Source organism: Anarrhichthys ocellatus, unplaced genomic scaffold, assembly GCF_004355925.1.
Source record: "Anarrhichthys ocellatus isolate YVR2014 unplaced genomic scaffold, GSC_Weel_1.0 scaffold1, whole genome shotgun sequence".
NCBI lineage: Eukaryota > Metazoa > Chordata > Actinopteri > Perciformes > Anarhichadidae > Anarrhichthys > Anarrhichthys ocellatus.
In genome coordinates, this window is record NW_022280031.1 from 6,544,726 (window position 1) to 6,570,669 (window position 25,944).

At 41.2% G+C, this 25,944-nt stretch overlaps 2 protein-coding genes across 4 annotated transcripts; one reads left to right on the forward strand and one right to left on the reverse strand.

The window, feature by feature from the left end:
• The first annotated feature begins 42 nt into the window (after positions 1–42).
• On the forward strand, positions 43–7,352 carry LOC116380738 (tripartite motif-containing protein 16-like). Of its 2 annotated transcripts, XM_031842643.1 has the most exons (7): positions 43–1,164; positions 2,092–2,187; positions 2,290–2,526; positions 2,623–2,791; positions 2,895–2,984; positions 3,832–3,897; positions 4,443–7,352. In XM_031842643.1, exons 1-7 carry the CDS (start codon positions 685–687, stop codon positions 4,988–4,990), a joined length of 1,686 nt encoding a protein of 561 aa, XP_031698503.1. In that variant the 5' UTR covers positions 43–684; the 3' UTR covers positions 4,991–7,352. The 2 variants fall into 2 exon arrangements, with proteins under 2 accessions (XP_031698503.1, XP_031698544.1); XM_031842684.1 differs by lacking the exon at positions 2,895–2,984.
• On the reverse strand, positions 7,097–22,496 carry LOC116380565 (sodium-dependent neutral amino acid transporter SLC6A17-like). 2 transcript variants are annotated; one of them, XM_031842560.1, is made up of 12 exons: positions 22,386–22,496; positions 18,897–19,187; positions 15,868–16,025; positions 14,976–15,102; positions 13,616–13,797; positions 13,398–13,508; positions 13,071–13,312; positions 12,300–12,492; positions 11,992–12,184; positions 11,633–11,792; positions 11,321–11,483; positions 7,097–11,260 (listed from the first exon to the last, which is right to left on the reverse strand). In XM_031842560.1, exons 2-12 carry the CDS (start codon positions 19,177–19,179, stop codon positions 10,853–10,855), a joined length of 2,220 nt encoding a protein of 739 aa, XP_031698420.1. In that variant the 5' UTR covers positions 19,180–19,187; positions 22,386–22,496; the 3' UTR covers positions 7,097–10,852. The 2 variants fall into 2 exon arrangements, with proteins under 2 accessions (XP_031698420.1, XP_031698358.1); XM_031842498.1 differs by lacking the exon at positions 22,386–22,496 and adding an exon at positions 22,128–22,338.
• Positions 22,497–25,944: the final 3,448 nt, after the last annotated feature.

The following is a 25,944-nucleotide window of genomic DNA, read 5'->3' on the forward strand; positions in this document are numbered from 1 at the left end:
TTGCCTGTGTTTGATACTGTCAGTAGAGATACAGACAGGAAACGTGGAGGATTGTTTAAATCTGCTAAAACGAGTCTCTCGTGTTAAACATGAACTTCAATAACTCTGATGTAGATTCTGAACAGCCAAAAATTGTAAATTAAAATTTTGGCTTCAAGTCTTTTCAGGGCAACATGTCAGACCAAGATTGTGTTCGTGTGTGACACAACCGACATTTGGTTGAGAGAGACCTTTCAGCAATTTTGGAACCGCCACGTTTGAGTGAAACTTTGAGTGGACTTGAAAAAGAGAAACTGGTGAACAACTTTGAACTATTACTTTAACACGTGCATAGGCAAAGTTAAATCAGCAAGTCAAAGAACATGTAAACAAGATCTCACTGACTGGTCTTTGATGCTGTGTAAAGAAGTATTATAGTTGGATACAGAGATAATATGAAAAAGTAATTAAGTCAATGAAGAACACTTATTAACTTTCTACCCATAACTAACTATCATAACAGCAGGAGATCCTCTACCACCTCACTGTCTGCAGGGCTCAAGGCACTACCGCACCACCATTGTTGGCCTTTCTCTGTCCCTCCCAAATATTTGAGTCCCTCCCTTCTCTGACTTCAGGAAACCGAAACAAAAGCAGAAATAAAACCAAACTTCTGACAGCCGCCCCCCTTTTCTCCACTCATCCATGGCGGAGCCTCGTATCACCCTGAAGACCAGCCGCCTTTGCTGTCCAGTCTGCGGCGAGCTTCTCAGGAATCCCGCAACTATTTCTTGCGGGCACAGCTTCTGCACGCGGTGCATCCACAACCGCTTGGATCGTGACGAGAGGAAGTACCGCGCCTGCAGCTGCCCTGAATGCGGTCACAAGTTTCCCTCCAGACCCGAGCCGATCAAGAACACCGCTTTGGCCGACTTGGTGAGGGACATGGAGAGGCGTGGTGCCAAGAGGAAAGACTCGGGCCCGTCCATGCAGACCCCGAAGAGAGCAGGCTTGCGCTGTATGGAGACCGGCACTTCATCAGGAAGTAATCTGTGCGTGAGTCACAGCAGGCCTCTGGATATTTACTGCTGCACGGACGAGCAGATCATATGTGCGCTGTGTGCTTCAGCTGAGCACACGGGACACACAATTGGGTCTGTGGGAGAGGAAAGGAGGAGGAAACAGGTACGTGTAACAAACAAACAGAAACATTTCACACAGGTGTATGTTTGGATGAAGTGATGACAGTTTACATCCATAAGGACCTGAAAGGTCAACCTCACTGTGACGTCATAATGTTATTTTCTGTCCATTATTTAATGTCATACTGACTCAGGAACAGAAGGCGAGATTGTGATCATACATCACATTTGGTCTGATACTGAACTGGTGACACTAATCTTGGGTGTCCTTGAAACAGACAGGAAGATTTGGGACTTGGAGTCAAGTCACACATTGTGACTTGAGACTTGACTTTCAGAAAATGACTTGTGAGCATCTCTGGGTTTCAGAGGCTCGAGGGACGTGTTAAATTACAGTAGATTATGAACTGTCATTAGTTGGAGACCCAGTGTAATTGTACAATACGTTAGTACTCTTAACTGTAGGTTACGTTATCAATATTTTAGTGTAACCCTGTAACGTTAGTCTATGTCCATATTTAGGGGCAAAATACAGTTATTTGCTTTAAAGGAAGGTTTTCATGTCATATTGTAATGGCCTGTTTAAAGTGATCATAAGCCAACTAATCAATTCTGATACTGTATGCTAAAAGATAAAGGAGTGATGATACAGTACATGCTCTGAATTACTTAGATATGCCGTGTTTACAGCAGAACGGATGAGAGAACGCTCATTACAACCTTAGGAGACGTCAGACCTGACTTGACTTGAAACTGTGGCGATTGTACAGATCTTGAGCTGCCGGGTTGAAGATGTGTGTGAAGCATCCACGCTTTATAATTTGTTGCGTAGAAATTGTTTCATAGAAAAAAGGCCGCCAACCTACATGATGCACTTCCAACGGGCACAAAAATAAGGATGCCATATTGACAACACCAGGCTCATAAAACCAAACAAACAATGTGTGTTTCTATCCAACACATGCTGAAGACGGAGCTGAGGGACATACAAACAAAATCCAAGCGGATTCTCCAGGAACAAGAAAAGAAATGTAAGAACATGGTGAAGAATCTCAAACTGATTCAGGTGAGGAGAACATGTGGCTGCTTCATACTGAGTGTACTCTGTATCCCAGAGAACAAATGGAATAGATACAGGACCCAGATCTCACACTTGTGTACATAACAGGAGGAGGAGGGAAGAGAGACACAGGACTACTGTGAAACCGTCTTGGCCGGCATCATTGACTCCCTCCAGAGACATTACATGTCCGTGAGGGAGCTGATCAGAGGACATGAGAAGGAGGCAGCAGCTCAGGTCCAGAGCTCCCTGCAGACCCTGCAGGTGAAGATGGAGGAAATGAAGAAGAGAGATGCTGAGCTGGATCGTCTGGCACAGACTGACAGCGATGTTCATTTCTTGCAGGTAACTTTGATCACAATCTCTAGAAACGTCACCTGAACCTGTATAACAGATGGTGCTCTATTTCTCTGTGTCTTTTCCAATCCTCTCTCCTCACAGGGCTGGTCCTCAATGCAGCGCCTCTGTAAGAAAGACCATCTCCATCATCTCCACGAGGACTCGGAGGATCCTCTTCTCCCCTTTGAGTTTACAAAGAGAGCCGTCAATCAGCTCGGGAAGCAACTGGAGGAATTTTGCGACAGAAAATTTGCATCCCTCTCTCAAACTGGTGTGTGTCTTTGTTGATGTGGAAATCATTTAACATCAATCTTATTTAATCTGTATACAGTAGCTATATATTTCATGGCTTTTATTCACTATTTATTTAATAGCTGACGGGGGAGAGCAGCAGGAATCAGAAGAAGAGTCAGAGGAGGACGACATGCAGCAAAGATGTGAAGCCAGTAACACACAGTCCCATGGTCTGGACTTAAAAATGCTAGTTTAACATTATTATTATTATTAGTAGTAGTAGTATTAATAGCATTATTAGTATTATCATTATTAATACTATTATTATAATAATTATTTAAACTTCAGAGGAAGGTTGTAAACCTCGTCTGTGGATTAAAACATATTTACCACCATGTGAAGCACTGCCCTTTGTAAAGTTATTACAATTCTTAAATAGAGCAATCTTTCTTTAGTGGAGGCAGCTCCTGTTGATTGGCTCAGTAGCTTCAGGTGTGAAGCCCAAAACACACTTTCAGAACTTGTCTAAACAGCACTTTTTATTCCAGAAATCCCCACACTATAAATGATTACACTTAATCCAAAGGTTATAGATGGAAATTATAATCCTGTCAACCCCAGGTGCAGCATGCAGTACGAATTTATAACCTCTGGATTATGTGTGATAATTTGGGGTATTAGGTTTTGCATTATAATTTGTGCTGTTGTACACAGCAAGTGATTTACATTATGTCAAAGTGTTAAACGGTGCATCGCGTGCATCAGTATGGTAATCACTAAAAATCTTAATTCAAGCAAGAATAATTGGTTTTTGAAGGGCCACTTGATACAAATGTTTTTTAAAAAGTCAACAAATTTATTTTATTTAACCATACAAATAGTTTAGTTTTTGTTTTTGAACTGACCCTTTTTAAGGTAAAGGCTTTTATTGTGACAGATGTCTGTGACAAATTTTAATCAAATTAAAAAAAGAGCCTAGCCTTCGTTAGTGTTATAAGTAACACCTGTGCTTTTCCTACTATGACAAGTCGAGAGTCTGTCAGTGACACTGAATGATGCTCTGAAATGGTCTCGTAGGTCTCTCTGGAGTTAACATGACTGAACACAACGTGGAGCCTAAAACCAGAGCAGAGTTCCTGCAGTGTGAGTCTTCTCACTTCACTACATTTATGACAGCTGTAGCCACTTTTCAGTTTCAGTTTTTACCTAAGATAATAAGCCTATAGAATACAACATATTGTAACTTGCTTGTAATTTTACAAAAAATTTTACGCTATTAATCTGAATAAATGTTAATGGCTGAAATAGGTAAACAATCCACAAGATATCATAGAAGAAAAACAAATATGCACGTTTGCAGCAGAATTTCTTCCTTCATCTCTCATTAATCATCTCAACTCTCAGATTTTTCTTGTTGACCCTTGAGTTGAGAACTACAAACTGTATATAAAGAAGTTAAAACTATCTCCACTTTGTCACATATGATAATATATCAGTCACTGGGAACATGTTTCTGCAGAACATGTACTTCTCACACATCTGTACTTTAACTTAAGTAGTCAGAACCTTTACTTACTAAACTAAAGGATCTGAATTCTTCCTCCACTACTGTATGTAGACCGCGTCAACCACAACTGTGTTCCCAAAGTGCTCCTTTTATTTTTACATGTTTGTCATCATCACCTCAGATGCCTGTTGCCTCAGCCTGGACCCCACCACGGCTCATGAGGACCTGGTTATTTCTGCAGGAGACAAAGAAGTGAGGCTGAACCCTTCCGAGTTTAAGAGCCAAGCTGTTCGTTACCCGCAGAGATTCATCCACCGACGGCAGGTGCTGTGCCGGGAGGGACTGCAGGCCGAGCGCTGCTACTATGAGATCGAGGTGGAAGGAGACAAGGCTGAGATCGCCCTCGCCTACAAAGGAATAGACAGAAAATCTTTCACCCAACGATCAGCTTTTGGGGCCAATGCAAATTCCTGGAGCCTTGATCGCGCCGCAAACTACTCTGTGAGCCACAGAGCTGACAGCATCCAGCTCAAAACATGCCCCAGTCAACGCAGGCTCGGCGTTTATCTGAACTTTAAAGAGGGAGCTCTGTCATTCTACGAGGTGTCAGACAGAATGATGTTTCTTTACAAGGTTGATGCTGAATTCACAGAGCCTCTGTATCCGGGCTTCTGGCTCGGACAGAAATGTTGCATCAGTATCTGTGATTTGACACCGGACGGACTGTGACCTATACCTGAGAGGTTCGTAGAAAGGCTGGGGTTTGAAGCTTTGTTGTCTTCGTATGGGGAGCCACATCTTGACAGATAGTTAGGTTGATGAAATGGGACAAAATGACAAATTTGTGGACATTGGAAGTAACAGAAATGCAATGGAAAGTGAAGAACGTAACCGCCCTCATACAAAATCTCATTGTGCTTTTTTATAAGTAAATAACTAAAATGAATTTAAAGTAAATCTCAGTTTTATAAGCGCCCCCTGGGATTACCTCAAGGACCTCTGCAGGACCCGATTTGGGACCACCGTCTTAGAGTTTTAATGTATTACTTGAACAATCGGCTTGTTCTCGATAATCAAACTGAACAGATTAATTAACAAACGCAGCATTCTCTTACACGTTGAACATCATACTGTTTTTAACTTGATATTATTTTCATGTCTGCATGCTGTTGTTTTTTAAACAATAAGAAATGTAGGTGATATATATATATATATATATATATATATATATATATACGATTAAAATATAAATGTAACCAAAGGAATGTAACCCATGGGTTTCTGCCTTTGAAGATTTGCTGGCCTTCCTGTGCATGCAGGTGGCCGATTCTATTTTTAGACACGCACGCCTGCTGCTGCAGCTGCTGCAGCAGCTGCACACATACATACACTTGTTAAACCTCATCCGGTACATACTTAGAGTGACATTAAAACAATACCATATTTACCTAACATAACATATTGATATCGGTATGAAATTTAGGATGCCAGGTCTAGTCCTCTTGTAGAGTAAAACGCCATAAAAGACGAATTTGTAAAAACCTATTTTGTTGTATTTGACCTTTGGCCCACCTCCCACATAGACATCCACAGATACACACATCCAAACCCACACACATGTATTAATCTTTTTCTCATTTATCTTGCTTAAATATATCCGATTATTGCATTAATTAGGGTCGTGATTCTACTCGCTTGGTAGAGTAGATGGCCTTGCAAAAGAGTACATATATTTGAAAGATTACTCTGTTATTTAACCTTATGCTTTGCCTATGTGACCGAGGATGTTAATGTTTCAACCAAATGACCAAACTTATCTACACAGCTTGTCGACAAAATACCCTCGTGAATTATTGTTAACTTTTGGTTTGTTTTCCACCTGTGAGCAATGTGCCATATGTCCTGAGTTCATGCAGAGTTTATGGAGTTCACGTGGCTAGACCCGTGAGTTTGTCCCTCAGCGGCAATAAATAGAGATGCTTCTACAGCATCGAAGCGTTTTATATATATATATTGTATAAAGTGTTGTTAAACAAGAGCCAGCCATTGTTGTGGTTTATTTTCAATGTCGATGATCAGCTTCTTTGACTTTATGACTTATATTAAAGCTCAATACCTAACAGCTGGCTTAATAACTGGTTGCTATCTGACTCGTGGTGAGATACCACAGAATTCGCACTAAGAGGAACTCAGTAACGAACACCCACAGAACACAAGACAGATTGGAGTTTCTTCAGTTCACGCACGTTTGTCATGGAGACGGTTTAACAACTTAAATACTTACATTGATCATTTCGGTTCGTGCGTTGTTTCATCAGCTGAATCAGTTCCAGGCTTCGTACTATTCAATATATCACTGTGAAGCTGTTAACCTCCTGGCCTGAACTAGACATCTGGCCTCGCACTCAGACATCCTGTTTCTTATGCGACACTGCGTAGGCGATACTGCTACAGGCCTTGACGGGAACTTACATGATTTTAATGAGCGTGAAGTACATACAAAATGTGACCGTACATAACTTTATGACTGTGAGACTGTGAAGATACATGACTTAATTCCACACAATGAATATGATTGTAGATGTAAACATTTTTCTCCCACACCATGCTGGCAGCAGTGCGAGTCTGTTCTTAGGTACTAATGTCAGCATGCTCACTCGCTCATAACAATGCAAACATGCTGATGTTAAGCCGGTATAATGTTTACTATCTTAGTTGAACTAATTAGCTTCATAACATTTCTGACAATGTCACATTCCCAACGTAAACTTGTTTTTTTAATCCTCAACACAGTTTTGACTACATTTCAAAGCAGTAAAACAAAATCCGACAGCAGCTTGTCCACACTTTATTATTAATATTTTTTACAATAATTGTCAATATGATACAATCATATGATGACTGAGGAAAGAGAGACAGAGAAATTTAAAGAGACATTTATAAACGTGTCTCCTGTACAGGCAGTGCTTGAAACGTGTGCTCAGTTAGGTCCTGCACCCACAGGTAAAAGAAGGAATCTACACACATACACATATATATATAGTTCACACTCACACACACACACACACACACACACACACATTTACTATATTTACATACGCACACACACTCCAGCACTTGTAAGCAAAAGTTGTAACATCCCTTTGGCTATAAGGGGCAGATCCTAATCATTGCTATTATCTGACACTAATGTGTCAATCTTAAATTGATCTGCAGTCTAATAACTTGATATTGCTTTTACACAATGAGGACAACAAAACAAACCCTAACGTTTTTTGCAGTCCGAGTGAAAAAAAGTGCATTAATCACATTCATTATTACTTTATATTGCATTTACTGCTAAAACAGTTACTTTTTGAGACAATGATATACTTCACACGGGTAAAATCTATCTTGATTACACAAGATTATTTACAGACTTGAACAACGGAGAGAACTCTACTTGACACACTCTCAGCAGGAAGTGCCTGGTTCACACTGACTAAAACAAGACGAGATAAAACAAGACTTTAAGTTTAGAGCCACACTAGCCAGTAAGACAGGGATGCTCTTTACACACAGAACACAAAACTGATGATTGGATGAAGGAAGAAATGTAGCTCTAGAGGGGCAAAAAATGAGGACAGTTTTGAATTTTGGATGCATACAAAGTTAAGACATGAGCGTGATGTGTGCTCATGTGGGCCTCGATGTATCAGTCCATCTCCAGTAATGTGACAGAAGAAATAAGGACACAAATAACACATAACACAATGGCTGTTCTGTCGAAATAAACATGTCTGAATGTGGTCCTTCTGATTTGGCTCAACTTTCAGTCTAAAAGCGCTGATTCATCAGTCTCAGCTGAAGTTGGGCTCAGCTGTGCTCTTGCAGCGTTCACGTCATATCATTAAGACCATAATAAAAAGCGACCGAGTTGGAAATTAAGATTCATGTCATCTTCCAAGTTAGTTATTCCAAGTCCGAGATATCAGGAGTAGTGATTAAAAAAAATAACAACAAAACTATTGGCAAAATGGCTGCAAGCCAGGCTGGCAGTTACATTTAAATCAAATTTCAATATTAACACTGATTGAATAAATTCAGCTAACTTAACAGCTACATTGTTTGTTTGTGTCTGATATTGCCTGTTAATGAACTGCCCAAATATGCAAAACTGTAACAGCTAATTCAGGCTTTTTAAATGACTATAAGCCAAACAGTGGGGTTAAATTGTAATACTCCAAAGTCTGAATAACAGGAAGTTTTACTGTTTTTGCAAAATTTGAGCCGAGGCTTGTTAGCATCTTGACATGTATGCTAGTAACTAATGGATTTGTTAGCATGGTGATATTTAACAAAACATTTAACATGCGAGGTTAGTTAGTATGCTAATAATCTTGTCAGGCTAAAGGTAACAGCGTGTTAGCGCTTTTTCACCCAATTAGCAGAGCAGCTTGCTAACATTTAGCATGATGCTATCTTAGCATTCATCTTAATATATCTGAGGCAGACAGGAATTGTGTGTGTTGCTCAAGAGGAAAGTTTGACCTGCTGGAGGTGGTGCTAGTGTGGCTAAAAACAAGCAGACCGCTAAAGCTAAAGTGATGGAGTTGCAGCCAGAAGAACACACAGCTCTCATGAACACAACAGACAACCAGCTACTGCTGTCCATAAAGACTACACTTCACATCACACATCACCTCCCAGCAGCATTTTCACATCGCACAAAAAGAAATAGCTACACAGACTAGAAAATAGACAAGTCTTTAGATATACAATTTAAATAACCATCACAGAAGATGAAAATATATACTGGTCACTTTTAAAAGATAAATATTTGTTGTTTATCACATCTACAATGCAAATATACAGGAATATAAATATAGTCCATTTAATCCTTAATGCCATTGATTTGAATATTGTGATAAAAAAATAAATAAAGGTATCCTCTTCCATGTAACAGGAACGTGAGTGTGCTCAGTGGGAACTTGTTGACAGTTTTTGCACAACTATTTGCTACCAGTGTGTACGACAATGAATCAGTTCAACCAGGAGTCAAAGATCTACATCACAAAGAAAACGTGGGGGTGTCTGTCTGTTTCAATAAGACTTAATGAGGTCCATTATTCCACACATATACAGAAACTGTGTGCATTTGATGTGTACATTAATGTGTTGTTTGTGCATGTATGTACAGTTTGTCCAAGGCTTACAGAAGTTCATACTAAGTTATTTGATGAGTTTATTACTTTATTTGGATTTTCGTTCCTTCAGTTCCTAAATCTTTTGGTCCATTGCTGATTTTCCTATTTCTTATTCATTATGTTTTTGGTCCAAAGTGAAAGTTTGTGCTCTAAAATAAATATTTATTGCTGACTTAATATGTTAATATATGTAGCTGAACATATTAATTCCTGGTGTGCATAAGTCTTTAAAACAATACATCAACAATTAGGGTTAGTAATTCACTTGTGCACAATAATTGTGTGAAATCTATTTTGTGCTTTTGTGGCCTAGGAGGAAGAAACTGCATTAAGCGAGGAATCAACGTTTGTTTCAAATTCTCATGAAAAAGCTGTGCTTTCTGTTACTGTATGATAACGAGTGCCTTGTTTTTCAGTATTTTCTGTTTTTTCTGCAACATAAATATATAGATTTGAAATGTTTTGTTGTCTACTATGTACTCTTTGGTGGAGAAACTGAAATGAGGGATTTTTACAAGTTATAATGTTTGTGTAACGGATGATGAAATCATTTACATATTACTATACTGCATACCACTGTTTACAATACTGGCTACACACAAAACACAGAGGGAAATGGGAATTGGACATAAATGGATGTCTTTAGAGCAGCCTTAAGTATAGTTTACAATACACAGAGCCCTGAAAACAGATCTGCGCTGTGAAAAGTGTTTTCCAGCTCAAATATCAGAACAGAGGTGCTTGTGTAGACATTATGTATGTACTGACTGAAATCCCTGCATAATACTTCATAGAAAAGAACTTGAACTGTATGGCTTTGACACACTGTACCACTAGGGAGGACAGGCTTTAATCCATAAAATAATTAAACTCACATTCATCTTGGCTCTCTTTGCCCAGTGTACAGAAAAAAAATAGTTTAACCAGCAGGACCACACCGGCTCCTCTACATTCATTCTTTCAGATCCCCTGAACTCATCCACGGGGATGTGCATTAAACTGCGTGAGTGTGTGTGTGTGTGTGTGTGTGTGTGTGTGTGTGTGTGTGTGTTGGGGGGGGGGCTGTGTCTGCTGAGGATCCTTATACTAAGGCAGATCACAGAACTTTATCTTAATAAACTCTTTGATGTTATATACAGAATAAATACAAATCTCATTCTGATATGTTTGATCTACTGTTAAGAGTGACTTTAGTCTTTTTTTTAACCTCCTGCTGCAGGTGGTTCCTTGGTGTTATTTTGAGAAGAGTGTGTTCAGATAAATTGGGCGGCTACATACAGTTTTGTAGCGTTAGTAGGGCAGTGGTGGGGATTCTCGGCTCTGCAGTGACCCTCGGTAGAAACTTCATGGCTAGACGGTGAACTGTGCTACAGGACTGGGTGTCAGAGTGTTGTTTGGACAGCAGTCAAGAGTCAGACTCTGGTGTGGCGGGCGTGGTCGGTGTAGTCGGTGTGGTGGGGCTGATGGCAGCGTTCTGGTAACTCGTACCGTAGCAGATGTTTGGAGACAGGGAGTTGGTGTCCAGGGTTTTGGTGCCTCCTGGAGTCAGGAAGGCCCTGCTTGCTGGCGCTGATGGTGGCGCCTCGCCGGGCTTGGCGCCGAGAATGAATCTGGACTCGTCCTGCTCCTCCAGGTTGGATATGTCCTTCATCATGGTTTTACGGTAGGAGACAGACAGCTTGTTGGAGCCGTCTGACATTAGGTTGAAGCGACGGGCGATGTAGACAACAGGAAGAGGAAGCATGGCCACGATGATGAGAGAGAAGCACATGCCCAGTGCCCAGGGAGGATAACTCTCGAAGCGTTCCTGGGCCTGCAGACACACACACACACACACACACACACACACACACACACACACACACAAACTGACCAGCTCTTCGACCCAGGCATTGTATCCTGGTGGACTGATGGCCATCTCTACGACAGTGGCTGCGATGAGCACAATGAGACACAGAGGGGAGACGTACTTCCACAGGTAGAAATAGATTATACATGGTCGAAAACCCAACATGTCCTCCAGATCCTGCATGAACCTGACAGAGAAAGAACAACAAAAACATTACAGTAATGATTAAGTCACTTTGTACAATTGTATGCTTATTTAATACTCCTATGTTCCACTTTTATTTCATTTTTGAGCGTGATGAATTTCAGACACACACAAACATACAGCCAGTTGTACCTTTTTGTGCCATAAATCCAAGCGACAGACACATTCTCCAGGATGACCACTACTGTGAGAGGCAGTCCGGCAGAGTAGTCGTCAAACATTGTGACATAGTAATTCCCTGAGCGTTGAACAAACAACAGACCACAGAAGAAGGCCACAATGCAGCAACACACTGAAACAAACCCACAGAAGACAAACAATTAGCCTTCAGAGGAAAATAAATGGAAAATAAAATGTTTGTTTACTGTGAGTGTTTTGCATTCACTGCACTCAGAGCAATAATTCAAAGCCTGATGTGCTTTAATGCAGTGCTGAGTAAGGAGATTCAACTACTAATAGCACACACTGTCCTGTCAGTGGGGCAGGTCTACCTGTGAAAAGCTCCTTCTGGACCTTGTAGCTGTCGAGGACAGGTGTGGTGATGCCGGTCATGGTGCCGATCATGCTGCCCAGACCGAGGTTGATGAGCATGAAGAAGAACATTACTGACCAGAACGGAGACGCCGGGAAATGGGTCATGGCCTCTGTGAAGGCGATAAAGGCTAGGCCGGTGCCCTGAACAGACTGCAGAGAGACGGTCAGAGGACTGAAATTAAGTAACAGACTGACAGGTGGAAAAAGAGTCAAACACAGAACATGCTCAGGAGTCGGCTGTAGCGGGGCTGTGCCGAAGACTTGCCTTGTTGAGCTCGTCCTCCAGGAGACAAGGCTCCAGACCTAGCTGGGCGAAGCTGCCCTCTTTTACTGTCTTGATGACGCCGTACATCTCAGCGTAGTCTGATGTGGTGATTTGGGAGAAGTTTACATGTGGAGGGATGAGATCGTGGCTCAGGACGTTAGAGTTGAGGTATCCCAGGATCTTCTCTGAATTCCTACGGAGATAAAATAAACATAATCCACAGATATCAAGCAAACTTAAACATACATATTATATACAGGCAAGGGCCGGACTGTATATAATAATAAATGTATTTATATTGCACCTTTCAATAAAAACATGACTGAGACAAAGCCGGGTAAAGATTTAAAGCTCAAATCCAAGCAGCACATAGGCCCATACATAGTAGATGCATAGATACTGGACATTGGACTGCATTCCTGTTGAGAGTTAGTATGACGAGGAACAAGGACCAGTAGGATCCTCTGACAGGTGTCCCTCATGATATTGATTAATTAGTAAACCAACAGTATATCTCATCGGCCCAGCTGTCCCACACGCCCCCGGGGAAACGGGATCGGAAAAAAATATATGTTGTGAAAATTCAGGCTAAATTTCTTGGTTAATCTACAGTACGCATCAGGAAATAAACCATTTCTTGTGAACAAACAAGTGGCTGAGTTGGTCACGCTTTGTTTTTGTGCTCATATTTTCTATTTTTGGCTTAAAGATTTTTACATACACCATGATTGGTGCTTAAGGATAAATAGCTTCTGCAAGTGTTGAACTTACTCTACGATACACTTTTCATTCATGATGTTGGCCTTGAAGCCCAGCACGGCGAACACTACCAGCGTGGCCAGAATGGAAGTGACGAAGTTGATGAAAGAGACGAGCACTGCATCAAAATGACAGTTGTTATCAATCTTATTGTAACTGGAGAAGGCTATGACTCCTCCAAACCCCAGCCCCAGGGCGAAGAACACCTGGGTGGCCGCCTCCCTCCACACCTGCGGCTCCAGCATCTTCTCCAACTGTGAGGTATCGAAAGAGAAAGTCAGATTGTTGAGCATTTGTCAGCATGGTTGATTAAAAATACTGCGAGGAACAAAGTCTCACCTTGGGAGTGAACATGTGAGCGATGCCATCCACTGAGCCCTTCAGCATCAAACCTCGGATCAGAAAACAGAACAGCACCACATAGGGGAAAAGAGAGCTGAAGTACATCACCTGAGAAAGAGGAAAATGTAAACATACATTCAGGTCAGGGAATCCGGTGGTCTCCTACATGTTTTCTGTCATCACATCGTACATTTCTGCCTTATCCTCTCCACTACCTTCCCAGAGGAGGCGATCCCTCTGATGACGGCGAGGCAGACGATGATCCAGGCCACCAGTAGAGACAGGGTCATTTTCACATTGAGGCCGCCGCTCTCTGCGATGGTGCTGGTGATGTTCAGAGTCTGACGGTACCAGAAGTAGGTCGTGGCCGAGCTTTTTTCGCACTCCGGCTCCAGAACTGCATGTTTGGCAGACAGAGCGAGATGGAGCTTTAGTTTGGGTGTTAATGAGAAATCGGGTGTGAAGATGCAGCAGGGAGGTTTGGATGTCTTGGAGAGGGCAGAGGGAGAAGTATAATGAGTGTTTGCTCGAGTCAATATCGCAATTCCCGGCTGGTTTACACCTCTCGGACGTGAAGGGAGCTAAACAAGGTCATCTGTGTGCTTAGTATGCAAAGCCTGAACTTGCAATTCACAACACCTGAGATTTTTTACTGAACACACAGTACATTCCTATACCTCAGGGAAATTAGAGTATTATATGTACTGTATGTGAGTTTAGAGTTAACAGTGTTGCGTTTCTCCACATGATATTGCAGGATGGTGCAGATTCACATACAAAACCCACATAAACACATACAGGTGCAGGTAAAGCTCTTTTCAGATGTGTGATGATCTACATCTGATGAAATCTATTGGCCTCTGCTAAATTGATTACTGTCTTGTTCCATCAAGATGCTGTGTGTGTCACACTGGATAAAGTGAAATGTTTTACTCTGCTCCCTGTCTTTCTGCCAGGAGCCTCCGCCTCGCTGAGTCACAGTTTCTCGGCTGGCCCCGGGGTTACGTTATATCGCCTCTAATCAAATGAACTCCGGAGGGTTTTATTCTGGATTATGTCCGTGAAGTCGTGACAAAAAGTTGTAAGGAAGTTAACGCAATTTGTCTGATCTGCTTGCTGTAGGTTTGTCGAAAGGCTGAGGCTGCAAATGTATTCCTAAAGCTTGTAGCATGGTGGCTCATTGAGGAATAATTATGAGAAGAACCATGTAGATGCTTTTAAAAAGATTGATTATAACAATGACACAACATAATCCTGAAAATGTAAGCACTCTTGGTATTAGACAGTAAAGCATTCATCTATTGTAATGGCGTTTGACTCAACTGAAAACAAAATACACAAACTGGTCAGTATTATATTTCTTATATCCATGAAAAATAAACCCAGTAGTTCCCTATAGACCTTTTCTGCATGTAGTTTATTCTATAATCGATTTAGCGTTTGCCTTTGTTTTGCTTTTAAATGTTTTTCTAAAGCGCTTATTTGTTTTATGCAAATGACCTTACAGTAAATTGCCTCTGTGTTTCAAATGTGCTACACATGTAAGTCTCTAAGTTGGTATTTACTGTCACTCACTGGCAAGTGTCCCGTTCCTTCTGATTGGACATTCGCTCCATGGAAGAGGATACTGGAAGGACTGGAAGAAATAGAAGATGCTCCAGCCGATGATCACATTATAGTAGAGACCTACAAAGCCACACACCTGGATAGACAGACAGAAGGACAGACAGACAGATAGATCACATTTTACAGTATAAGGTTTTAATTTTTATACCTCCACTAAACTGTATAATACAGTGTGAGAAAATTATGCAGATGAGGCAGCATGCTTTGTGTATTTTCCATGTTGCTTTCAATCTCCAGAGCAATCTTGCCAGCCAGGACATTCACAAGCTAAATAAGGCTGAGGAAAGCATGAATAATTAAAGCACTCTCTTTTCAACACTGATCTTCCTCGAGATATTTATAGCTACTTCTGCGTCAGCCGTGCAACTCTAACGAAAGGCTACCTTTCATTCTCCAGCACATCAATACCTCCCATAAACCCAAGAAAGCCTGAGGCAGCGTGAAGGTTGCTGTTTTGACTCCAGATGTTCCTGTAACTCTATCCTGCTCATTGCCATATCAGTTTCATGGTTGTTACATGCTATAAACATGCATAAGAGACACAAACCATACGTCAGGCAGGCAAAAGGCATAACAATATTATAAATAAGTCACACAGACAGAAGAGTTGCTGGTTTTTACTTATACTGGTGCACATTCAGCAGATGTGCTTCTTTTAAACTGCATGCTTTCCTCCATTAACCTCCCTGATTCTTATCAGAGGACACACACTCTTTCTCTCCACCACGCCGCTTTTCCGAAGCACACTAAAGAAAGTGTTATCAAGTGTATGTTTTAGGCTTACTGCTGTAGAGATCTGAGATTATTCTGAAAATGGAAATGAGTGCCTTTCCTCCCTCACCATCAGACTGGACACCCCTATACCGCCCAGACTGGGACAGACATAGTTCCAGACCCCGATGCTCCCACGCCGGATCTTCTGACCCACAGCCAGCTCCATGAAGAAGAGCGGGATGCCAATGAGGAGGAGGAGGATGAAGTAGGGAACCAGATAGGCACCTGCAAAACACGGAGGCACATGGCATTAGTCATTTCAAGACAAATGTGTAAATTTGTACGAAACAAAAATGGAGACTAATGTTTGGTTGCTAACCCAACACAGAAAAAAAAGTGATGTCCGTCCTTAATTTGAATGCCTTTTATTATTGTTGTATTTGTCAGACAATTGCAAAGACGCAAAAGTATGTTTCTAATGAAAAATAAACAAAACAAACTAATTAACGGAAATGCAGTTGTTGCTGTGGGAATTAAGGAATATCCTTTTTCGAGATAATGTAAGAGTGGACTTTTCCTTACAGATTTAATCTTTTACTTTGAATATCATATACTTTACATTATGGCTTTTTACACTTTTTACAGTGAACCATATCGCTGTAGAATTTCTTCCACGTCTTATATTGAGATCAGTTCTTTCTTTGTTTGCTCGTTACAGTACATCATTTGTTTTGAGTCTGTAGTCTGTGGTGCTGTCGTATTATTAGACTGCTGTTTGTCTCTCTCATGTACATCCCAGGACCAACATGTTCAATACAATGAAATCCAATATGACAGAACCATCACAAACAGTCTTAAAAAATGACGACTTTCTAAAACAGTAATATTTTGTATTTTTAAAAGGACTGCATCACATTAAACCGTTTTTTAAACATAATTTTCTGATCATCCAATGAGTGTATTTGTAGTAAATAGGCTGAAATATGTAAATATACTGGTACAATCCTTTAACAATGTGAGTATAAACGTTGCTGTTTTAATGCCAGTGACATTTGTAAATAATTCAACTATTTTGCATCACTTACAAAATGTGATCCATTGAGATATATTTACCCAACCCCCTCCCACACCCAGCTCCTCTCAAACGTAAGGTCCTCGACTCCACTGACGAATATTCTTAGAATTTCATTTTAATTTTGATGGAAGTCTAAATTTGTCTCTCTGCAGCTTAATCCAGAGCGGCATAATCAGGCTGCAACTGTGTTCCATGTGAAGGGCGATTCGTCATTTGGGACTTATAGCAGGCAAACACGTACTACTAATACATCAGAAGTCGGAATTACATACAGTAGCACACACATTTGATAGTGGGTGAAGTAATGAGGCAGAAGGAGAAGAGAGGAGGCAAAAGGCTCAATCAAGAAGGCTGAAATAGAGAGAATAGTGAGGTTAAATGTAGTTAAGAGTTTGCCAGGATTTTTAAATCCACTGCATTACAGATACTATAATGTGGAATACGGCAGTGACGCGCATTAAGATGTGACAATGGAGGGAGAAAGGATAGAGGATGTTAAAGGGAGAAGATAAATACATGAGGAGGTACCATCAATGAGAGAGAAGCCCCCACCGCGATAACTCCCAAACAACACAGACCTTTAATGTGTCTGTAATTGGCTGCCACACACACAATTACAGAGTGAAAAATGGCTGCTCATCAAACCGCATAACCTGACTGGTTTGGGAGTGTACTGTCAGTAAATCCTGCCTATAAGCAATGACAAGATTTGTTTCCACTTACAGTGAACTCAGGTTTACACTGTGCACCTCCGGTTACATGCAGCCCCAGACCAAAATATACCCTCATCACTATACAGTTACATTTTTTATCAAGCCCTTCTCTGTTTACCAGAATATCAGCGGAGCCCGGCCTGCCCTGTCGGCAGTAGTAATCAATAGTGCAGCTATATTTAGACATTGCTGTTTACTGTCCTGAATGGAAGCTCCATGTAGTTTGTGATGGTAACTGCAACACAGCTGAAAAGCTAAAGAAGCTCAGCAGATGCTGACTTTATATAAATGTTTGTCTGAAAGACATCTTTCTCTCTCTCTATCTATCTATCTATCTATCTATCTATCTATCTATCTATCTATCTATCTATCTATCTATCTATCTATCTATATAACAGATAACAGAAACAAAATCATATCATCACAATATGGTTCCACATAGTTGCTAAAGATAAATATTGAATTATTGCTCAACCCTTGTATCAAAGGCTGCAAAATGTCTTCAATGCTTGAAAGATGACCACCTAAGTGAACCCATATTACTTTTGACTCAAACCCAAGAAGTGGACGTAGTCATCGTGACGTCAAAACTTTTTTTGCAACCAGAAGTGAAGCAAAACCCAACACTGAATAGGACATTTTCAGGCCACCAAGAATGAACTAAAAAACACTATGAAGGGTAAAAGTTGAAGGACAAAAACACAGACAACAACGAGACCGGACAACGCCGTGGTAGCGACCTGTCAATCACAAGGTAGCCACGCACTAAAGCATACTCTGCTGTATCGTCTATTTTACTCTAAATGGATCATAATTTACAAAATGCACATCATGCTGTATTGAAAAAGACTTGAAACTAGCGATTCAGACCATAAACTAATGTTTGCAATGTTTACTGAGGTAATAAATCAAGTGAGAAGTTCTTCTTTTTGCAACCAGATGAGTCGCCCCCTAATGGCCATTTGAAAGAAGTTAGTTCAAATACTTCCACATTGGCTTCACTTTCCCAAACCTGGAGGTTGCCCCCTGGTAAAACTACTTCAATGTGTCCTGCTTAGCACAGCCATGCTGACAATGACGATGCTAACATGCTGATGTTAGCAGGTGTACTGGTAAGCATGTTCACAATCTTAGTTGTTTATTCTCAGTAGTCCTGGGTTGGAGACACTATTAGTGTACATTACGATCCGTCATATTGTCTTTTTTGTTACTATCACAAAGGGTTGTGATAGCTTTAAGTTAAGATGAATTTATGGATATCAAAAATCTCTAAAAACGTAAAGGAACTCTGTAAAATGTGAATTTAAGTACAGTAAATGTGATGATCCTTGTGCAACACGGCAGCTTGGACTACTTTGAGTATATTACCTCCTCCGTTCTTCTGGCACAGGTAAGGGAAGCGCCACACGTTGCCCAGGCCCACAGAGAAGCCAACCTGTGCCAGGATGTACTGCAGTTTGCTGTTCCAGGCTGGGCGTCCATCGTTTTCAGGCAACTCTATCTGCGGGACCTTTTTCCCGGCATCCCCTCCAACGTTCAGGGAGCTGTTCTTGTAGTCGAGCGTCTCCTCGTGTGCGAGCAGATCGGCCACCGACTCTGTGACGTGCTCATGGCTCTGCTCGCGCTGCGTCACCTTGATGTTCTTAGGCATCAGGGAGGCTGAGGGTCGGGAGGGGGGTGGGGGTGGTGAGAGAAAGAGAGAGCGAGTCTGTTGGGAACAGAAGGAGGTGATACAGACAGATAGAGGAGAAGAGGTGGATGGATGTAGCTATAAGGGAGATGCTGAGCAGTGACAGCTGGGTCTTTGGTTTGGGCCTCAGTCCTGCATCAGAAAGGCAGAAAGGTCAAATAGAAAATTGTGAAAAGGACTATCATCAATAATTAAAATGTAATAATCTTCTATTATTGGATAAAACAAATCCCATAAATAGTCTCCATTTCAAATAAGCTGTTGGGTTTGTGGCCTTGTCAAGGCTCATTTAATTTGAAGCTTCCTTTTGTGATCCTTAAATAACACTTCACACAATCGCTGACACAATTATTCCTCCATTTAGTGCTTGGTTAGGCTCATAACGAGACAATGGATTGTAACACCTGTTTATGCCTCTCCAGAGCCATGAAGGATGTCAACATAAAGACAGGAGACCATTCGTCACACCTGTGTGTTAACTTAACCCGATTCTTTCAACAAAACTCAGCAGGGACATTTTTACGCTATACAGCTTTTTGTCTCTCACGAAATGTTTTTGGTTTTAAAAAAAAATACCCAATCCTGCAAATTGTTCTATTTAATTTCCCTGTTCGGCAAAGCTTAACTTTAGTGCTTTTTTCCCTGTAATTCCCCTAATCCTCTGAAGCCTGGCTGCAACATCCAACCTCACCCCTCTTTCAGGGAGTGGTTGGTTCAACCCAAACGAAATGGATGCTCTGGATGAAGCAGGTGCCGTCATGTGGTCTCTTGATCCACATCACGAGCCCCTGTGCAGGCTCATTACTTATTGAGTGAGTCATTTCTCCATTATAAAAAATCTGCCATCCACTGACATGCACAACTGCAAAGCTTAGGTTGTTTGAACATTGTTTCACATACAGAGGAAAAGATAAATAAAACAACAGGCTATGAATACAGACTAAGTCACAATTTTAGTCCTGTCAAAGCAGAGGGAAAATGTGTAAGGAAACTGGGGCTGAATGAAGATGCTGCACCACCTCGAGTGTGACGCAACAGCATTAATGCACACAAGCCTTCATCGTCACAACACTCACTTCTTACATCAGCTTAAAACAAACTCTGTTACCACCAGCAGATTCTCCACAAGGAACATGACCTCCACACAAACACTCTCAGCTCCTCAGGGTAACAAGAATGACACAAACACACCGGAAGTTAATTCGTGCTCAGAATGTGCATTATGTTTACTTGTTCATGCATTTTTCATCCCACACCAGATTTCCTCCTCTGTGCATGCCAAGATGAGCCTTTGATGTAATAATCCATGTCCATTCACAAGTCTTCATAATCCTGTGTGCATTAACTGTAAAGCCCCCGGCACCGCCTCTCTGTCTTGTCATTCAATCCCATCCTACAGCATACAAGACATGTAATATCAATCAGAGGCTGCATCATGCAGCCAACGTTGAGAGATGAAAACACCCAACAAATAATCCGCCCGGAAAAACCCACCAACACACAGTTTTCATGAACCCAGCAGATACTAAGAGTCCGACTGTGTGGAACCATTTCATGCCAAAGTAAAGACGTGTTTTTTCATGGCAGGAGGAAACTAATCTTTGGGTGTGCTTGCAATGTTATCTCTCTCCTGTGTCAAAATGAGATCTAGTACAGAGTTTAAAATATAACCTACATAACCTATTTATTATTTTGCATTCTTCACAACAAGGGAAAGCTACCTCATAATGTACATCATCTCTTAATGACTCGGACAAAATGTCACATCAACATCAGAGGGTGCAATGTGGAGTCGTTTTCTGTACAACAATAGTGTGGTTTCATTTAGGAAATAGTGTCTTCTATTGTACAATACAGCAGTTTGTCATGTGTGTATGCAGCTATCTTCTGTTGTGACTCCATGTTGTTGGACATGACACTCTAACAATGGATGTATCCAAACCAGAGTCAGAACAAACAACTATTTTATTATCTACAGATTCTTTTCTAAATTCATTAAATAAAAGTGAAAACATGTCTGTCACAAATTCCTAAAGCCAAAGTTGATGTCTTCAAATTGCTTGTTTTGTCCAACTAACAGTTCAAAACCCAAAGATATCCTGTCACGTGACAAAGTAAAGCTGCGTATCCTCCCCCATCACAGTTTTCACTGTAAGACAAGTGATATTTGAACAGAGAGTAATGACATTTAAACACTTATATACACAATATTACACACAACTAACAGGATGAAAAACTGCAAACCCTGTAGCTATCAGTGTAATCAGTGTTTAAATGTCCACGTGTCCATTAATCGATAATTGATTGATTACCAGCCTCTTTTACAAGGCTTTTAATCAGTTGTTTCACACTGGGAAGTATTAAACATCTGAAGTCTTTAACAACCAGCGCATTCATTCATGGCAACAGCCCATTAGATATCACAGCTTTAAGAAAATAATGGCGTGGACCAGTGGAAATCTAAAGAGTTTTTTTTCTCCATAAAAAGCTTTTTAACAGTAAAATATAGTTGAGCAGAGAAGCTGCAGGTTAGGAATGCTCTCACTTATGAACACAACAGCACTGCTCCCTCGTGTCAGCACATCTGGTGCTGATGGTGAGAGCCCAGTGTTTTCATCTCAGATTTCTACCGCTCATCACGTGATGCGACGACTTTTAAACACGCGCAATCAAGGTCACAGACGATAATCAGCGACCTCTGTGTAAACTACACCACATCTCGACAACGATGCAATATAGGCAGAGAGAACTTGACATGACTCAAAACAAGCTGCGTTTAAGATGTAAAACAAAGCGATTGAAACTATTTCCCAGCTGTCTGTGAACTTTCTTTATTTCGAGGCAGGTGATAACACCTAAAAAGAGAGAGCTGCACAGCGGAGGGATGTTAGGAATAAATTATTTCTCACCGTGAGTCTTTAGCAGCGATCAACAATATCCAGGGTTTATTATGAACGCAGAAAATAAGTGGAGAAGCATGAGTACATCCGCCGGGCAGTACTTGTGTGTCGGTGTGGTGTGGACTGAGCGCTCGGAGGACTACTGGAGGACGGAGGATCACATGCTGCTCTGCCCACAATTAACATGCAGCGTGGAGAGTCCGGGGCGCACCGTGACGCACAAAGTGCTGCTCATCAACAATGACAAATGTATCACCTGCTACTCACTTGTTGTTTGAGACTTCCGCCCATCACAGCGTCGGCGCACGTGAAGGTGTGATGCTGAGAGGGAAAAGAGGGATTTGTCAAGGTTATCCACTCCAACCTGAGGAAGTGATGGTCTGACGCAGCTTTCGTCATTTCAATTGATAAAAAAAATGCAAGCCGTTTCATGGTGTGTCAGGATACAGAAATACAAATCATACCACAAAATTAGCGTTGAGGTTCTGTTAGCATCCCCAAAAAACAGTTGTGAGGCTGTAAGAGAAACACGTCATGTTTCACTGCTCAACAATGAATGAGCATTAATAAATGAGTAACACTCATAATACATATATGAACAATGAATAAATAATAGTGGAAGGGAGGAAATAACATTTTGCACTTGAAGGACAGAAAATGTGTTATTATTTATACCAGTGATGTAAGACGTTGGCCTGAATTTAGGGTGTAAGATTAAATGAAATACTTAACTAATGGTGATTTAATCCATGATTAAAAGCAGTATCAGCATGAATTCCTGTTGCTCACCATTAAGATATGTTCAAGTCACTCTGACTAAATATAGCTCACACTTAACAGCTCATCTAGATCCATCAAGGGATGTAAATTCACAGTTAGCCTATTGACCACAGCTGAGCTGGTGGCTAGCAGCTAACGGTGCAAACAGCAGTGTAAACAACAGCAACAGTGCTGACAGAGCTAACAGTGTTTACCTGAGGGGAAGCTGGAGGGTTTGGTGCTACCATTCCACCACGAGGCTGTCAGTCGGACATCTTTATATGAGTGCAGTGCAGAAGCCAATGTGAGCTAGCCAGTGGGTCAAGCTCACATGTGCTAACATGCACTAAACACATGCTATGTAAACAATGCACAGTAGCTCTAATTACAAAATATACAGAGGGAGAGCAGCTCAATGCTCATGTAGATATTACTCTACTATACCTTTATAATGCAAATATTTGTTTGCTGCTATATAAATAAATGTAGTGGAGTAGAAGATCAAAGAAGAGCATGGACATACTCATACTTTTTGGGGACAGATATCCACTCTCTAAGAGAATACACATTTAATTTTCTTCATTGATGACTACTCTAATAATCTGTGATTTACAGCTTTATCTCGCTGATCTAACTTTGGACTTTCACCAGGTGGTCGTTTCTCTATTAGACATTGGACATGCGACACGACTGCGGCAGACACAGTCACCCAGGGGATCATAAATCATGTACCGTCCGCCCGAATATTCTTCAACACCACCGAGATTGGGGAGGAAGATATTGTCGAGGGGCCATTTTTCATCCTGACACTGTGGTTTTTATTTCGTTGTCCGTTCCAACATGTCTGCCTCAGATGTGTTTGTTCTCACTTGATTCTTGATGTTTCTCTTCATCTGCATCTGCATCAAATTGATGTATCAGTATGGACATTGGTCTAAGTGATGATACAGAACATAGAAGAGTAAACATGTGGAATCAAGAGGCTTTAAACTTAGTGGGAACAAAAGCCTGTTAAATGAATAAGCATTCATACAGATTGAACTGACTAGTATAAGACGTGACCTCTCCAGTACTTTTGAACCACATCGTCCGATCTCATTCTCTCTGTATTCAGGCCTTGCAGTAGGATGTTGTTCAAACTATTTTTAGACGATTTCAGGTTCTGATCTGTTTTTAGTATTTCTTCATCCGGTCCTTGGTGACGCTTTTGACGCACCTTCTTCGAGCTGACTGCTGGAAGCAGTTGCCACAGCAACCTCAGGATCATATGACAGACTTTGTCTCATCTCTGCACTCTCCTGTCTGCACTCCTCCCTCCATAAATTGCTTTATTCTTTAGTTGGGAACAACTAAATGCATTTCAAACGTCCACACACACATGTATGACCTAGACTTAAACTATGGTCTCTGAAGTTTCTGTGGGATCCTAGGTGACAGAGTGATTTTAATATTTCTTAAATCCAAATACTTTAAGTAGTACTATACATGCAGATAACTTCTTCTCCCACTGTGTTTACTCTACTTACGTCTCATGGGAAACAATGTCTGACAAGAAACATCTACCGGGGTGCTCTTGATCACCGCAGTATAGCCTCAACTGCTGCAGGGCATCTGCTAAGTGGACAGTGGTGTGTCACTCGCATCATTTTTAGGTGTTTTATTAAGCCTGCATCAGGAGCCTAGGAGGCCTGTGGGACTGTTAGCACTGCAGCACTATATGCCCTCTCTGGTTAGCAAATGACCGTACAGTCCCATCTGGGATGGAGGAGCTGCAGCCTTGTTTTCATTTACTTCGTGTCCTTTTACTCATACTTGCATTTATTGTACATACTTTTGAACCTCAAATCTTTTCTTGGTTCTTGATTATTCAGCACCAGATGTTACCAGCCATGCTAGTAGCTCTGTGAGGCTGTACTAAATGGAAACAATGGTTATTTGAGCTGATGCTAAAGCTAATGTCAGTCAAGGAAAATTCCAACAGGCTGATGTTTAGCAGGTACTATTTTAGTTTAGTATGTTAACATGATGCTAACTGTTGCTAATTATCAATAAACACAAAGTACAGCTGAAGCTGATGTGAATGGCATTAGCTTAGCAGGATTTTGGTCATAAACACACATAAACACAAACCAGATGATGGTGCTTGTTGATGAAAAGTCAGAGGATCACCAACGTAGATATCTGTGCCAGATTTCAGCAATCTAAGTTGTTGAAATATGTCACTCAAAATCACCAATGTCAACCTCATTTAAACCTTTTCAGGAAAAGTCAAGAGATCATCAAAGCAAGTAAGGTTTATTCTCTGGGAACCATAGCAGTCCAAAATAATGGCAATCTATCCAGTAGTTGTAGAGACATTTCAATTAAGATCAAAGTAGAGGCCTAATCAACAGACTGACATTTCTATCCGTAAGGCCACGCTGCTATCACGACCAACAATCTTACATGTAAACTAAACACCAGGAAAGCTTGAGTGACTGTGTTTCCTGTCAGAGTTATTCTTTTCTCTTAGATATTTATATTTATTTCTATCATCTGCATTCTTTTCCTCAGTCACAGTCACCATCCCTACGCAGTGTCCTCCCTTTGGTTATGAAGAATTTCTCTCTGGAATCTTTACTTCAAATATCTTCCATGCTTTTTGTGTCTCATGGTCCTTGGTGTCTGACGTCAGCACACTTTTAGAGCACATTTCCACTCCTCTCTGCTGTTCACCTTCAGTCGCCTCTAACTTCACATTGTGTCCCCGCCGCTTTGCAGCACCCGCTTTCTTTTCTGCTCCCCTACGCCCACTTTCACTCACGTGCGCTCTTGCATTCTGCATCTGCACCACCACATACGCCCAGTACTTTTCCTTCACTCCAGTCTCATTTATATTCCGCCCTCTCCATCGCTTTGCTCTCCTCCCCCCATCTTCCCTCCCTCCTGTTTCTCCTCTTGTGTTTTGTGCTGTCTGGATCACTCTCAGTTCCTAAAAAAAGATTCACTCTGCACTGGGCTTTTTGGTATCGCTTATCTAGTCCATTATTCTGAGTACAAGCACTTGAACAAACGTATTACATCTACA